The 15060-nt window shown below is 47.2% G+C and overlaps 1 protein-coding gene across 1 annotated transcript in view; it reads left to right on the forward strand.

Annotated features, from left to right (window-relative positions):
- The window catches only part of RNF169 (ring finger protein 169), a 217417-nt gene extending 215573 nt beyond the window's left edge, over positions 1-1844 (forward strand). Inside the window, exon 5 of the mRNA XM_086933814.1 lies at positions 43-1844. Within this exon, the coding sequence (XP_086789940.1) occupies positions 43-1197 (1155 nt within the window). The 3' untranslated portion in view covers positions 1198-1844. The remainder of the gene's footprint in view (positions 1-42) is intronic.
- The last annotated feature ends 13216 nt before the right edge of the window (positions 1845-15060 follow it).

The raw sequence follows: 15060 nt of genomic DNA on the forward strand, positions 1-15060 counted from the left end.
TTACTGACATTTCTTAACATGTTATATTTCTTTTCGTTACAGATTTCTTTGGGTGTTAATTCATCAGTTGCTGGAGTTCTTTTATCAACTGAAAACAATCGCTCCTTCTCTGCGCCGGACTTTATATCAGACAAACGTCCTTCTGGAAGCTTGATCTCCATGCCGCAGAAGCCAGAGCGATCAATCAGCCCGGAAAGCAACGACAGTATTTCTGAGGAGCTCAACCATTTCAAGCCTATTGTTTGCTCACCTTGCACACCTCCCAAAAGACTTCCCAATGGGAAAGTCCTACAGCCACCAATCATAAAGTCTACGCCACGTAATCTACGAAGGAATCTACAGTCTCCAACCTCCTATGAAGCAAGTCCGAGAGTTTTGCAAAAATGGGATGTCATTTTTCAGGATCGACAAACCAAAAACACATTATCACAGGGCACATTAACGTCGTCCCCCGCAATTTCTGGCGAAGATATTTTAGCAAGTGAGCAGTCTAAGAAAAAAAGCCCACCTGTGAATAAGCAATTACATGACAGATCCGAACAGAATGCAGGGACGTCTGTCTTGCACCTCATTAGTTCTGAAAGAGATGGCAGAAGTAAAAGCAACGACAATTCAGAGGCTTTATTAGTAAAAGAGCATACGTTCCTTTTGCCTGAGACAGTTCTCCAAAAACCCTCTGAGAACAGTCAATCTTGCTCAGACACTGAAGTGCCAGCAAAATCTGAACTGGGTGTTACGCAAATTTGCAGAGTGGAGTGTCGAAGATGTCCTGTGGGCAGCCAGTTGGTAGAAGAGAGACAAACTGGAACACTTCCTTTGGCCAAGACCAAAGGGAAAAGGCCGAACGGACAACAGAAGAACTGTCTAGGAAAAATGCAAAATGGTACCTGTGGTGTTGGAACTGAAAGGTCCCCCTCACAGCGGCATAGTCGCAAAAGACGCTGTAAAACCAAGCATTTGGAGCAAAGAGGATCTTTGAAAAGACTAAAGCAAGTCACCAATGATTCTCCACTGCTGGCAGACGACCTGTTGTGGACAGAGGAGGAATGTAAACTCAAGCAAGAGGAAGAAGATAGGAAGCTGGCCTTCCGACTTCAGCGAGTGTTAAACAGTGAAATTCACACTGTCAATAGGCGCAGAGGTAGTGAAGACGAATACCTTCTGAGGTCTAATAGCACCACGCGTGCAAGCACTTAAGTTTCTTTATGGACTGCTGTTTAATAATGATAGGGTTTTTTTCAATGGATTTTTTTTTTTAACTAAATGGCCTTTGGATCAAGATGGAAGCTTTTCTCATTGCAGGACACACGAGTTGTACTTTGGCTGCTAATGGGCAGATTTATATGCAAGTTAACAGGCACTTTATGTCAGCATTTCTTAACATTTTTCATTGCGCATTCATCGATCACATGTAAAAGCACAAATAAGTAGCAATATATCTTTGTTGCCAAAAAATGTAAAACAAAAATGTACAAATTCTGAATGTGCAGCCATTCTTCTATCAGACGTTTGGGAAAGCATATATATTTTTTTTGTTTACAATTGTCCTAAAATCAGAGCGGTCAATTTTTCGGAGTAAAATTCACTCCAAGACCTGGACTGAAGAGAGAACCTTATATGTAGTGTGGCCGTGCTTCAGATGTTATGAAGCTTCAACATGTGACAAAGAAAATTCTCCTAAAATAACCAGGCCCAAGAAGGGCGGACTGGAGGCAGAATGTTCATGGTTTATCAGTTGCGCGGAATTCCGTCAAGTTACTGTAGCAACAGGAATCACGTAATGTCTACAAAATACCTCTTGACATATGCAGTTGCGCTGGGGAATAAAATTCTCTACAATCCCACTTGCTTATTTAGTGTAAAAGTCTCATCCTTTCCATAGTAGTTACTTCTAGAAGGTTGATCCTGTGGCAAACACCAGGTCATAACTTTGGTGGGCTGTTTTCAGGAGCTTAGACTTGGTTTTTATTATAAGACTTTCAGCAAAGGTAAGTGAAAAGTGAGAAGGACGAGAGATGGGAAAACAGTGACAACGCTAGAAGGTGAGTAAGAAATAGAACCTGTGTAAGAGTGAGCTAGTCAGGAAGTGCAGCCCAGTAAATGAAAGGGGCTTGAGGACATACAAATGACCATGGTATTCTGAAACACTGGCATTTGGCAATGGACTTCTAAGAAAATCTTTGGGCCTCTGCCCTTTTTTCACATTGAGCACTAGTTCAGCTAAATCCAAAAAAGCTGTATGTATTCAAGAGGAAGACTGTAAAGAGCTTTTGGTTACGTGGAGTGTTATTTATTCCAAACCTATGTTCCTTTTATTGCATATTGGTTGATTTCCTTTGTGCAGTATTCATTTGAGTCTGGTGATCAGTGAACATTTGTGAGATGACTTTTATTGAATAACAAAACCACCACAGTTTCCGTATTCTGATGCCTGCTATACTGTTTACTGTTGCCCTCTTATAGAATCTTCATTCTTAATGTTTGACAAGCACTTTCAAGAGTATCTTTCATACTAGCCATAAGGGTTGTCATGGTCATGTTTTACCACAACTTAAGAGGTCAGCCCCAGAGCCAGAAAACTGAAATTGATTATTAAAGTTGTTTTGGATTCAGGGAAACCAGCATCAGCCAACGGATCATTAACCTCAGATCTGTGATGAAGAGAAAACCTCCAGTGCTCCTTTTGTCTGGAAACCAGATAAGATTCATGCTCCTACCACAGCTGGGCTAGAAGAACATATTGGTCAGGGATGACGCAGACTCTCCACTCTAGCAGTCAAGGTCTTGCATGGTGTTTCTAAATGTCTTGAGATGGCCAAAGTTTACAGATTGATATTCTTGCCCCTCCTCCGGGCAAAAGATTGGTTTCAACTGATTAGTGGTGCAGTTCAGTTGTGACATCCTAAGTTGGTGGTGTTTCCTTGAAGCTGTCCCCATATGCTTCTGTGAGAATGTTCATAAACTGGCAGTTGGTATCTGCCAGTAATCTTTAAGTCTCAACAACCAGGCTCTGTCTGGATGTGGAAACTTATTTTGGGCTTACCTAACTATGACAGTGGGCTAAAAGCCCACCATTGCTTGGTTGGCTGTCACTAATGTCTTTGCTTCTTGGACAATGGCTTTCTAAATCTTGTTCCATACTGTTTGTCCCTCTCCTGGAGTAAAACATATCCTCTTGACTGACTGACTCCTGTCCTTCCACTGCCCCCTTTATTGTACTATTTTATTTTTATTTTTTTTCACAACAAAAGTTTATTATTTTCTTGAGAGAGATTGCAAATAGACCACAGTACTCCGAACTCCGGAGGGACAGTGAGCATAGAATCAAAATGCACAGAATAGCAATCAATAGTCATTCAAATAAGCATTATTACTACAACTCTCCTATCCCCTTACCCCGTATTAACTAACCCCTCCCGGATCCCACCCTTGCCCCATGCACGATGTCCTCACAGGTCCAAGAAAGAAAAGAGTCATGAAACAGGTAATGCAAACTCCCCACCACCCAGGTTCTTACGGCATCTGTTCTGCAGTCACATCACTCTGTGATGGCGGCTCCAGCCACAATCCCCTGTACTCCGCCCAGCTCTTCCATATTTTGTAGTGCTTCCTGGGGCAACCTCGGGCCTCAAACACTGGACGCTCCAACCCCATACAGTAATCTAATCCCTTTTTTCACACGCCCACCGGGGGGGCCCTGGAGTCCTTCCAGGCACGGGCTACATCCCTCTTGGCCACAGTAAGGCCAAGGAGCAGTAGGTGTCGTTTATAAATGTTGCCACCCACTTGTTCCATTACATGAAGAAGGCCCAGCTGTGGTGTACGGGGGAGCTCCCAACCCAATACTTCTGCCAAACAGTCTCAAACACCTGTCCAGAATCTCTCCACATGACCATACTGTATGTAGGAAGGTGCCAACCTCCCGACCACATCTCAGGCATTCAGGGGACGCAATCAAGCCCGCTCGCCACAGCCTCTCTCTAGTATAGTAAGCTCTATGTAGATATTTAAATTGGATGAACCGTAATCGTACGGCAACGGCTGCACCTCTAGTAGCGGCAAGGGCTTCCCTCCAATCTTCTTCTAGAACTCCCACATCCCCCTTCAATGTGGTCCGCAGCTTATCCAGGGAGGAGAAGCAGTGTATGACCAAAGATTGGTAAATACGGGATATTTTCTTATCCTCTAACTCACCCATGAATACCTTTGCTTCCAGGGGGCTGAATTCATCTAAGGAGTCTAGTCTCTCCAGGGCAGGAGTGATGGCATGCCGGAACTGTAAGTATTTAAAGAACTGGGTCTGGGGCATACTATATTCGTCCCTCAGCTCCTGGAATGATTTTAGGGTCGTGCCTTTCATTACATGGCCCAGCGCCGAGATCCCTATTGCGTCCCAGCCGCGGAACCCCTGTAGAGACGCCAGAGCCGGTAAGCGACCGTTCTGCCACAATGGAGTCTCCGCAGTCAATCTGTTCCACCATCCCATGCGGTGAAGCGCCTGTCTCCAGATCTGGAAGACCACCTGAGTGGCCACCGGAAGCCTCTTCCTCTTCCCAGCCGAGTAGGGTGTCCGGCTCCATCAAATACCTCTCCAGGGCGTAGGCTGGGTCTCCCCGATCCCCATACCACCACTCATTCAATACCAACAAGTGTGACGCCTGGTAATAGGACAGGACATTCGAAGATGCCAAGCCGCCGCAATATGTGGAGAGAAAACAGGTACGGAGCGCCACTCACCGCACCCCCGGCCCAGAGGAACTGGCTCAGCGCCGAATTGACCTGGCGAAACCACTGCGTCGATATGGGGTAGAGGTGGTTCTGTGGTTGATCAAGTAAGTGTGGAAGGGCCACCATCTTGAAAATGGCCGAGCGGCCATAGAGATTATGGGGCATACGGGACCATGTTTTCATTTCCGACCGGACCCGATCCCAGACAGGAATGACATTGCGCTCCCACGAGACACCAGGTATATCCGTCAAGAACACCCCAAGATTCTTAAGGCCCCCAGTCGCCCTCTGCAAAGCCGATGCCCAGGCTCCCAGCTTCGCACTGTCCCCCAGTGTCCACAGTGTGGACTTCCGCTTATTTTTATTTTTGATTAAGCACCTTGAGATTGCATATATTTTCTAGCTCTCTCACCTCAGTTGCACGACCATTTATTTATTTATTTTTATTTTTGAGATTTTTATTGCGCATACAAATACCCGAAGGTGTTTCGGCGCATAAAGGGCTAAGAGCGATCAAACAGCAACTTACTGGTTAAACAACCATGTCTTTAATAGCCTACGGAAGCTCATCAGATTGGGGGCAGTTTTAATCGCCAACGGCAGCACGTTCCACAATTTGGGTGTGGCCACCAAAAAGCGCCTGTCTCCCCATGTGACAGTTCTAGTACGAGGCACTGGGAGAAGGCGGGTGTTAGCAGATCTTAGTTGCCTCTTGGGGATGTAGGGCTGAAACGCTTCTGTCAAAAATTTAGGCCCAACACCCTGCATTGCCTTATAGGCAATGCAGAGGGCCTTAAATTTGATACGGTTCTCTACTTTTAACCAATGTAGATGACGAATGGCAAGAGTAGTGGGCTGGCGGCGGGGGATATCAAGAAGAATCCTTGCAGCCGCATTTTGTATTGACTGTAATTTCGCTATGACATGTTTCTGAGTGTTTAAAAACAAAGCGTTCCCATAGTCAATTTTTGAAAAGACCAGGGTGGAGACCAAGGTCTTCCCAGCTGAGATAGGGAGGTAGGGCAGTAATTTCTTGATTTTCTTTAAGATAAAGAATGCAGCTGACACAACCTTATTGACATGGAGGCTGAAAGACAGCTTGCTATCAAAAATAACCCCCATATTTCTAACCTTCTCCACTGGGGTAGGTGGAGAGCCCAGCTGGACAGGCCACCAGATGGAAGACCATTCCGGTGAGAGCTTACCGAAAGTCATAATCTCGGTTTTATCCGAGTTAAGCCTCAGACCATCCATGTGCTAACCGCAAGCATAGCCTTTTGGAAATTAACTGCCACCACTGGGCCATCCTTGTGGATTGCCAGGACCAGTTGGGTATCGTCTGCGTACGACGTAAGTCGTAGTCCATGGGCCTTTATTATCCTCGCTAAGTCCGCTACATAGATATTAAATAGCGTTGGACTTAGCGAGGAGCCCTGTGGGACTCCACAGGGGAGTGCAGAGACAGGAGAGTAGAAATCACCCAACTTCACTGTCTGGGTACGGTTGGCCAGGAAAGATGAAATGAGATCCCTGGCCATGCCGTTTATCCCCAGGGCTGTGACACGGTCGACCAAAATAGCATGGTCGACCGTGTCAAAGGCCGCAGACAAATCCAAAAGGATCAGGACGGCCACACCTCCCTGGTCCATGATGGCTCAGATCTCATCTGAGGCCTTTATTAAAGCGGTCTCGGTTCCGTGCCCTTTCCTGAAACCAAACTGCGTTTCGTCGAGAAGTTGGTGAGTGTCGACGAACTCCGAGAGTTGTTTGTTCATCAGAGATTCGCAAATTTTGGCCGGAAAGGGGAGACACGCAATTGGTCTGTAACTGGCCACAGCTGTGGGATCCAGGGAAGGTTTTTTCAAGAGTGGTTTAACCACTGCTTTCTTCCATGGGGTTGGATAATGACCAGTTTGAAATGCAGTGTTGCAGATTTCCATAAGAGGTTGCGAGATCACTTTGCTAAGGTTAGCCATCACAGAGGGGGGGCAAGGGCCTTCGTTGCTATCTCACGTGGGCTGCTCGTTCTTTGACTGGTAATTACAATAAATTCAGTAGTGGCTGCAAACCCTTTTTTAAATTACCCTAAAGGTGTCTTTGCTGTTGCAAACGCATATTTGCCTTTTCGTTACAGCCAGCCTTAGAAGTTGCTCACTAAGCAATTCCTTAGAATTCATTCAGAAGATGCTGCAAATGTTTCCCCCCCCCCCCCCCCCCTTAGTCTTGATTAAATGACTGTACTTAATTGCTACAGCACGTTTGCTTATTTTTTGTGTCTGCGAAGTTAGTAACAGTACATTAATCACTGGTAGCGAGTAAAAATGTTCATTTAGCCATAACCAATAGCAAGTGTGTAAGTTTGATTGAAAAACGTGCTTGCTTGTTTTTGGTCAGGTCAGAGTTGCTCCTGGGACTGTCACACATGGCTTTGTTCCTGATGGCACTGATAAATTTTAATCATTGCGCAAAGTACACGTGTTCAGAACCTAATTACAAATAACTTTAAAAAATCCCTGCAGTAACAAAGTCTACTAGAAGTTTCAACCTTAGCTAGCTTGTGCCTTACCACCGAATCCACTAATGTTTCATTGGGGTGCCTTCGTATCTAAAGCTTCAACATTGTGAGTTTTAAAATGTTAATGCCTCATGCCATGCATATCACTGTCGTGAAATCCTGACCACTTTGACAGTTTTCTTTATTTTTGTGATTTCTATATAGTGCGGTCATAGCCCCTTATATGAGAGAGCTCTGCAAGAATATAGTTTTTGTTTTGAAAAGCGCATGGCTACCCAAGGCTTCCCCGCACTGGTGAGTACTATACTGAAAGTAGGGCCTCTGGCACATTAACGGGGGAAACAGCCATGCCTTAAGTTGCTTCCTGTTTCCAAATAATCACAGCAGAACTACATTGGAGATCAAACTAGGAAGAATTAAAAGAAAATAATTTCGAGTAAATGGGACTTAAACGGTACAGTGGTACAGTTCCCAAACAATCGCAGGAGTACAGTGGAGAAACAACACAGGAAAATTTAAAAGCAGTTATTCAAGAGCGGAGGATTTAACTCAAGTGTCTTTCAAAGAGAAGAGATTTGACGTCTTTTTTAAATTAGCATGGCATGTGCTCATACGGAAGGAGGGAGTTCCAAATTCTTGTGGTGGTGCTTCCTGAGAATGACTTAATGAATAACTCCCATTTGATGGGGTGTGGTGAGCACTCCAGGAGAAGCGATTCACTGTTTCTTCCTCGTTTTGCGCCTGAAATGTTACTTTTTTAGTTAGATATGCAGGTAAAGAGGAGTGCAGTGTCTTGCAGGCAGTTTTAAATTGGGCTTGCTTCTCTACAGGCAGCAATTGATGTGTTAGCAGGGTAGGAGTGATATTGTTACATTTCTTGTGCCCAGTAACAAAGCGGGCCGCAGCATTTAGAACTGTTCTTAGTGGGCCTGAGTTAACTTTGGGGATGCCTGCGAGGAGTAAGCACAACTTTATTGTGCAGTTAATTAAAACTTACAGTACATCACAATATGATCAGATATAACCTCGTCAATAAATAACATAAGAAAATCTGTTATCAATCAGTTGGAATGCCCAAGAGTTACTTCATTAAACCTCAAAGGTGAAATGGTTAACCTGAGTCATCTGTCACAAAATAATGATCCGCAACTTTAAACCGCCAACCATAGAATATAATCCTGCTAACTTTGCCCAGGAAGAGTGTATTACAGAGCATGGACCTTGTTGTTATGTTATGTTATGTTACTGGGTGTTTTGTAGAGCGCTCAGCTGCTCAAAGAGCGTCCCGGCGCTATAGATCCTCTTCACAAACTACCAGCAACCAACAAGACAGCCAAACGGGACTAGAAATCCAAGGAACAACTTACAGAACAAAGAGATACGTTTTAAGTCCTTTTCTAAAGGCGGACAAATTAGGGCACGTTCGCAGCATCAGGGGCAGAGTGTTCCAAAGATGGGGGGCAAGGTAGCTAAAAGAGCGACCTCCACAGCGAACACGTCTCACTACCGGTACCATGGCATAGGCCTGGGCAGCAGACCTCAAGGGTCTAGATGGAAGATAGAAATTGACCCTTCTCTGCAAATAGCCAGCGCCGAGATTGTGAAGCGCCTTAAAAGCTGTAGTTAAGGTCTTAAATGAGATGCGCTTGCGAATCGGCAGCCAGTGCAGAGTGGCAAGGAGATTGCTCGCCCTGGCTCTTCTGGTAAGGCCAAAGATTGCCCTGGCTGCTGAATTTTGGACTATCTGCAGACGGGTCAGCAGATATTCAGGAAGACCCAAGTAAAGGATGTTGGCATAGTCTAGGCGAGAGCCTATCAGGGCCTGCACCGTTATCTTCTTATGTTCCAAAGATAGGTACGGCAGAAACTTTCTCAACATCCTTAAGATGGCAAAGCACTTCCCTGACAGGCCAGCTACCTGGGCTTTGAAGGAGAGGGTGTTATCGACCAACATGCCCAGATTCTTTGCTGTAACAGAATCGCTGGCCGGGGGGGAACATGGCCGAAGGCCACCAAAGCTTCCATCTCGGGTCGGCAGGACAGCCGAAAAACAATATCTCGGATTTGTCCGAGTTGCATTTGAGGCCGCTTTTCCCGAACCAATCAAACACAAACTCCAGGCACTTCCAGATGGCCGCCCCGTCGAAGTCACAGCCCCTGTCACACGTGAACAGGAGCTGTGTGTCATCCGCATAGGATACGATCTGGGCCCCTAGCTCCTCCACACGTGCCGCCAATGGTGTCATGAAGATGTTAAAAAGGGAGGGGCTGAGTATGGAGCCCTGCGGAACCCCCACCTTGAGCTGCGGCATAGGGGCGGAGAAAGGGGGGGCCCAGATCGTTTGTCTGCGGTCGGCCAAGAAAGATTGAAACCATTCGAACACCGTTCCCCTTAGGCCAAACTCCCAGAGTCTTGTAAGGAGAAGGTCGTGGGGGACGGTGTCGAAGGCCGCCAACAGATCTAGCATGATGAGCAAGGCCTTTCCACCCCTGTCCAGAGTTTCCTTCACAGCCTCGGTCACCTCGAGTAGTGCAGTTTCAGTACTCAGGTTAGATCTGAACCCCGACTGTGACTGATGTAATAAGGAATTAACCTCTAGATAGTTGGTTAAGGTGGTGTGTACATGCTTTTCCGCTAATTTGGCCAAAGCGGGCAGCAACGAGATTGGCCTGTAGTTGGAATGCAATTTGGCATCTACATTTGGTTTTTTTAACAGGGGAAGGACTAGGGCCTGTTTCCAAGTTGAGGGGACTTTGCCCGTGCTCAGGGATAAGTTGATAATAGGGTTGATGATAGGGTTGAGAGCAGGTGCCAGAGTCGCAAGATACTTGGCAGGGCAAGGGTCAGATGGAGAGCCAGATTTCAAGTTGGATAAGAGGTCAAGCGAGGCCTGAAGCTCTAAAGCAGGGAAGCAGTCAAGAATAGGACCCGGGGTATACGTGTCCGATACAGATGAATGTACCCTGGGATTAAGAGAGCCGTCAGCCCCGGATCCCGAAACCGAGATGTTATGGGCTCCTTGCAAGGCCGACTGAATGGTGCGGATTTTAGTAGTGAAGAATGCTGCAAGCTCCGTGATCCATGGTTCCGAGAAGACAGACGTAGGAGTGCAGCAGGAGGGAGAGATAAAATCTTTAACAATCTTAAAGATCTCTTTGCAGGAGTTATCTGCTTCCTCAATCCTTTTAGCTATAAAGGATTTTTTCTCTGCAATGATTTCCTTATGATACTCCTTCACTGCTTCTCTATAGGACTGCTTAGCAGATATATCATACTGCCTCCGCCAAATTCTCTCCAGCCTCTTGCAATGCCTTCTCTTGCCAGCCAATGTAGCAGAGAACCACGGCGCCGACACTCTTGCCGGTTCTGATCTAACCTGGCGGGGTGGTGCCAAGGTTTCCAGACGTGCGGTGAGCCAGTTCTGAAAACACACCACATCGTCCTCCAACCTGCCTGTAAGAACACAAGGATAGGTTTCTAAGACCTGGGTAAGCATGGCTGGGGTGACTTTGTGAAAGGCTCTAGGCAAACGTACTGTTTGCCGCTGCACCTTGCGAGTGGTCGTCAGATGATGTTCTATCACGAAGTCCGCTAGGAAATGGTCCGACCAGAGGACTGGGGCAAGGGAGGAGAGGGACACCGGAATGGTCGAAAAAATTTGATCCAAAATGTGCCCCTTCTCGTGTGTGGGGGCTTGCAAGTACATGTGAAGTCCCACCGAAGATGTCATATCCAGGAATTTTTGCACTTCAGGATCCTCACCCTTGTCCATATGGATGTTAGAGTCCCCTAGAATTAGGCAGTGTTTGGCCCTGAGACTAAGTGTGGAGATAATCGAGAACAGGTCCTCGGTAAAAGAGCCAAGAGGACCAGGAGGCCTATACAACAGGATCCCCAAACAAGATTGATGGGGAGAAAGCTTTAAGGAGAAGGCAAGAGTCTCACAGCCTGGTAGATCATCCACAGATAAGATAGTGCAAGAAATGTGCCTCTTAATAATGAGCGCCACTCCGCCTCCTCTACCTTTAATTCGATCTCGACGGAAAATAACATGCGTAGGGGGGATGGCAATAGCTAAATCAGGTTCCGATCCCTCGCCCAGCCATGTCTCCGTGAGAAAGAGACAGTCTGTTTCATCTTGAGTCAACAAATTGTGGATGTCTAGAGCGTGTTGAGGAAGGGACCTAGTGTTCAGCAATGCACATTTACTGCCTAAAGGGGAAAGCTTGCAAGGGGGGGTTTCAGTGGAACCAGGAATCCAACCGCACGTGAAACACTTAGAAATAGCCCCTGCAGAGTAAGGGATGACTCGCTGACATGGAGCAGTATGTACATTACAGGACAGAAGTTCATCTCTAGTGTACATCCTACTATGTGCTCAATAAGACCCACCGGCCTCGCGCCCCAAGCGCCTCCGGGACGCTGACGGGCGCAGACGGGCTGACTCAGGCGAGACTCCGGCGCTAGGGACGGTGCTCCCGCAAGCACGACCGCTAGCGCGGTAGAGCATCCGTTCCCTTTTATGTGATCCACTAGAGCGCTCTCACTGCTCTGGGCCACACTCAAGATGGCCGCCGTGGAATAATTTCAGTAACCCCAAATAAAGCCCAAAAACGGCCACTAGAGCCGTAGAATGATGGCGAAAATGCGTGCAGGAGGCCTAGGGGTGTGCTGTCTGCATCACAAAGTGAAAAACACAATTTTTAAAAATGACGATTTTTTATCATTAAAAAGACTCAAACAGCTGACAGAAACAGCAGTATTTGTTAGCCCTTAACAGGTAGCGTTTCCAGATAGTATTTGGCAAAGGATTGTTGCAGTTTATTATAATTATATTTAAAATCCCAGCAGGTAATGATGTAACGTGAATGTCTGACTTGTGCAAAGTAGTCAAAACGAAGTGCTTCGTGCCTTTACTAAATTTCCTTCTTCATATTAAAACTATTCTTAGGAGAGAAGAAATGCAGTACGTCTAGCATTTTTTTGAGTTAAAGCGATTGGTGTTGTAAATTGTAATGTCTTTTACACTAGTATGATCACTCCACTGCAAATAAAAAAAATAAGTAAACCAGCACTTGCAACCATGTCCATTGAAGCAGGAGTGGGAAACTTGTGGGTAGAAAAACAACAAGCATTTACATGCAATGGTCTCTGCATTTTTAAAGTTTGAGCTATTGGCATTGCTCATGACATTTATTTTTATTTGTTTTTGTTTTTAAAACATAAATAAATGGCATTGTCATTTACAATGCCAATAGCTTAATCGCTCGCAAATGCGAGACCTATTGCTTATGCACCCACACAGAGCCACACACACAAAGCCAGCTACAGTCATACACACAGAGCCACCCACACACACAGAGCCTCCTACAAAAAAAGCTAGCAACACAGAGCCCCACCCACACGGACAGAGCCCCACCCACACGGACAGAGCCCCACCCACACGGACAGAGCCCCACCCACTCGGACAGAGCCCCACCCACTCGGACAGAGCCCCACCCACTCGGACAGAGCCCCACCCACACACACGGACTGACTGAGCCCCACCCACACACACGGACAGACTGAGCCCCACCCCCACACACGGACTGACTGAACCCCACCCCCACACACGGACTGACTGAACCCCACACACACACACACACAGACTGACTGAGCCCCACCCCCACACACACACACACGGACTGACTGAGCCCCACCCCCACACACACACGGACTGACTGAGCCCCACCCCCCCACACACACACGGACTGACTGAGCCACACACACACACGGACTGATTGAGCCGCACACACACACGGACTGATTGAGCCGCACACACCCACGGACTGACTGAGCCACACCCACGGACTGACTGAGCCACACCCACACACACGGACTGACTGAGACCCACACACACGGACTGACTGAGCCCCACACCCACACACACGGACTGACTGAGCCCCACACACACAGACACAGACAGAGCCCCACACACACACACAGACAGACAGAGCCCCACACACACACACACAGAGACAGAGCCCCACACACACACAGAGACAGAGCCCCACACACACATACACACAGACAGAGCCAAACACACACACGGACTGACAGAGCCACCCACACACAGACAGAGCCCCACACACAGACAGATCCCCACACACACATACACATACACACACACAGACAGAGCCCCACACACACACACAGACAGAGACAGAGCCCCACACAGACAGAGACAGAGCCCCACACACACATACACACAGACAGAGCCAAACACACACACGGACTGACAGAGCCACCCACACACAGACCGAGCCACGCACACAGACAGAGCCCCACACACAAGGCAAGAGCGGCACAATCGGGGGCAGAAGGCAATAAAAGCAGCACCATCGGGGGCAGAAGTTAAGAAAAGACTGGTGTCCGATTAAAATGTATACATACACTTAATGGTTTACTCTGCGCAAACCCTGATCAGCAAGGTTCTTTTTTGTTCTATGGGCCTTCTATTCTTTCTCCTTTTTCCTTCTGGGTTTAAACGTTTTTCTTTAATGGGGAAGTGCTGGTTCTGGTATTTTCGTGCAATGTATGTATGCATCTCCTGATCCTCTATGCTGGGACCATTGTGCTGCTTTATGACATCCTGCCACCGTTTATCCTTCAGAACTTATTTTTGAAAATTAGACCTCAGTGCCTTTGTTCTAGATCCTTCGAGCATTGCCTTATTGTTATGCGATACCTTTGGGAGCCTTCGGGCGCTTGTTTTGGCTGTATGTACAATGCATTATCAATAAAGGTCTTCCCCAAAAAAAAAGATAGAAACAAATGCAATACAGTTAAGCACTCACCGGAAAGCGGAATGATGCAAAAAACAACCAACTGCACGAGGTATAAAAATAGCACTTCACTGGGTGAAGCCAAAGCCAATCTATATAAATTGTACGTAATTGTTTACAATCTGTTACTGACAGTTGCGATGTGCACCCACCCATTCGACAACGAAAGACAAATAAAAAATATAAAGACGTGGACTGGCATAAATGTGGGAAGCCGGCAAGTGCTGTGCACTTAAGATCACATGATCTGTAAGAGGTGCCCCAAGCGTATTCACAGTCGAGCAAACGCTTCTCCTAAAAAACAAAACACACTGGCAGCTCCATCAAAAACAAAATCAGGCAGGGCCGCCAGAGAGAAGCAGTTGTATGCAAGACATGCTGATTATCCAACAGAGGCAGGCATGCATAATCTGAATTCAGGCAACAACTGGCATGGCAGGATCTGCCTGGAGATAAACACCGAACCACCTCTTCGGCAACCCCCACCACATCCATGTTTTAAGTGGAAGGCTCTGCAACAACTCTACATACGCCATGATCCCGCGGGGGTAAGGCAGGGACTTTAACTAATTATCTGCTTCCCTGGCGGAAAACAATGAGCTGCGCATACGTGAGGGGTGCCCCCCTGCTCACAGCTAAATGTTAAAGTTCAATTGCGTTTAACAATATGGGCACCCTTGTGACTGACAACAAACCTCAGGGGGCGGTACGGGCAGACCAGAGTCCGGTGGGAGACCCAGAAAAAAAAGCCAGGGGCTGTCTTTTTTTCACTCCACTCACCCCTTCCCCCACTAGCCAGCCACTCGCCATCGAGAGGCGACCATTGCAGCGTTCCAACACCAGGCCCCCTCACTCACCAGCGGCCGCTTGCTCCTCGGAGGAAAGGACGGCTGCTTTTGTTGGCAGCCCCGGCGTGGGGTGACGGCCTCTGCTTCGGTCTCCCGGTGTCTCCGGAGCCGGTGTTGACACTCCTCCCGCACCTCACCGCGTCG

The sequence above is a fragment of the Lissotriton vulgaris genome, chromosome 8, assembly GCF_964263255.1.
Source record: "Lissotriton vulgaris chromosome 8, aLisVul1.2, whole genome shotgun sequence".
NCBI lineage: Eukaryota > Metazoa > Chordata > Amphibia > Caudata > Salamandridae > Lissotriton > Lissotriton vulgaris.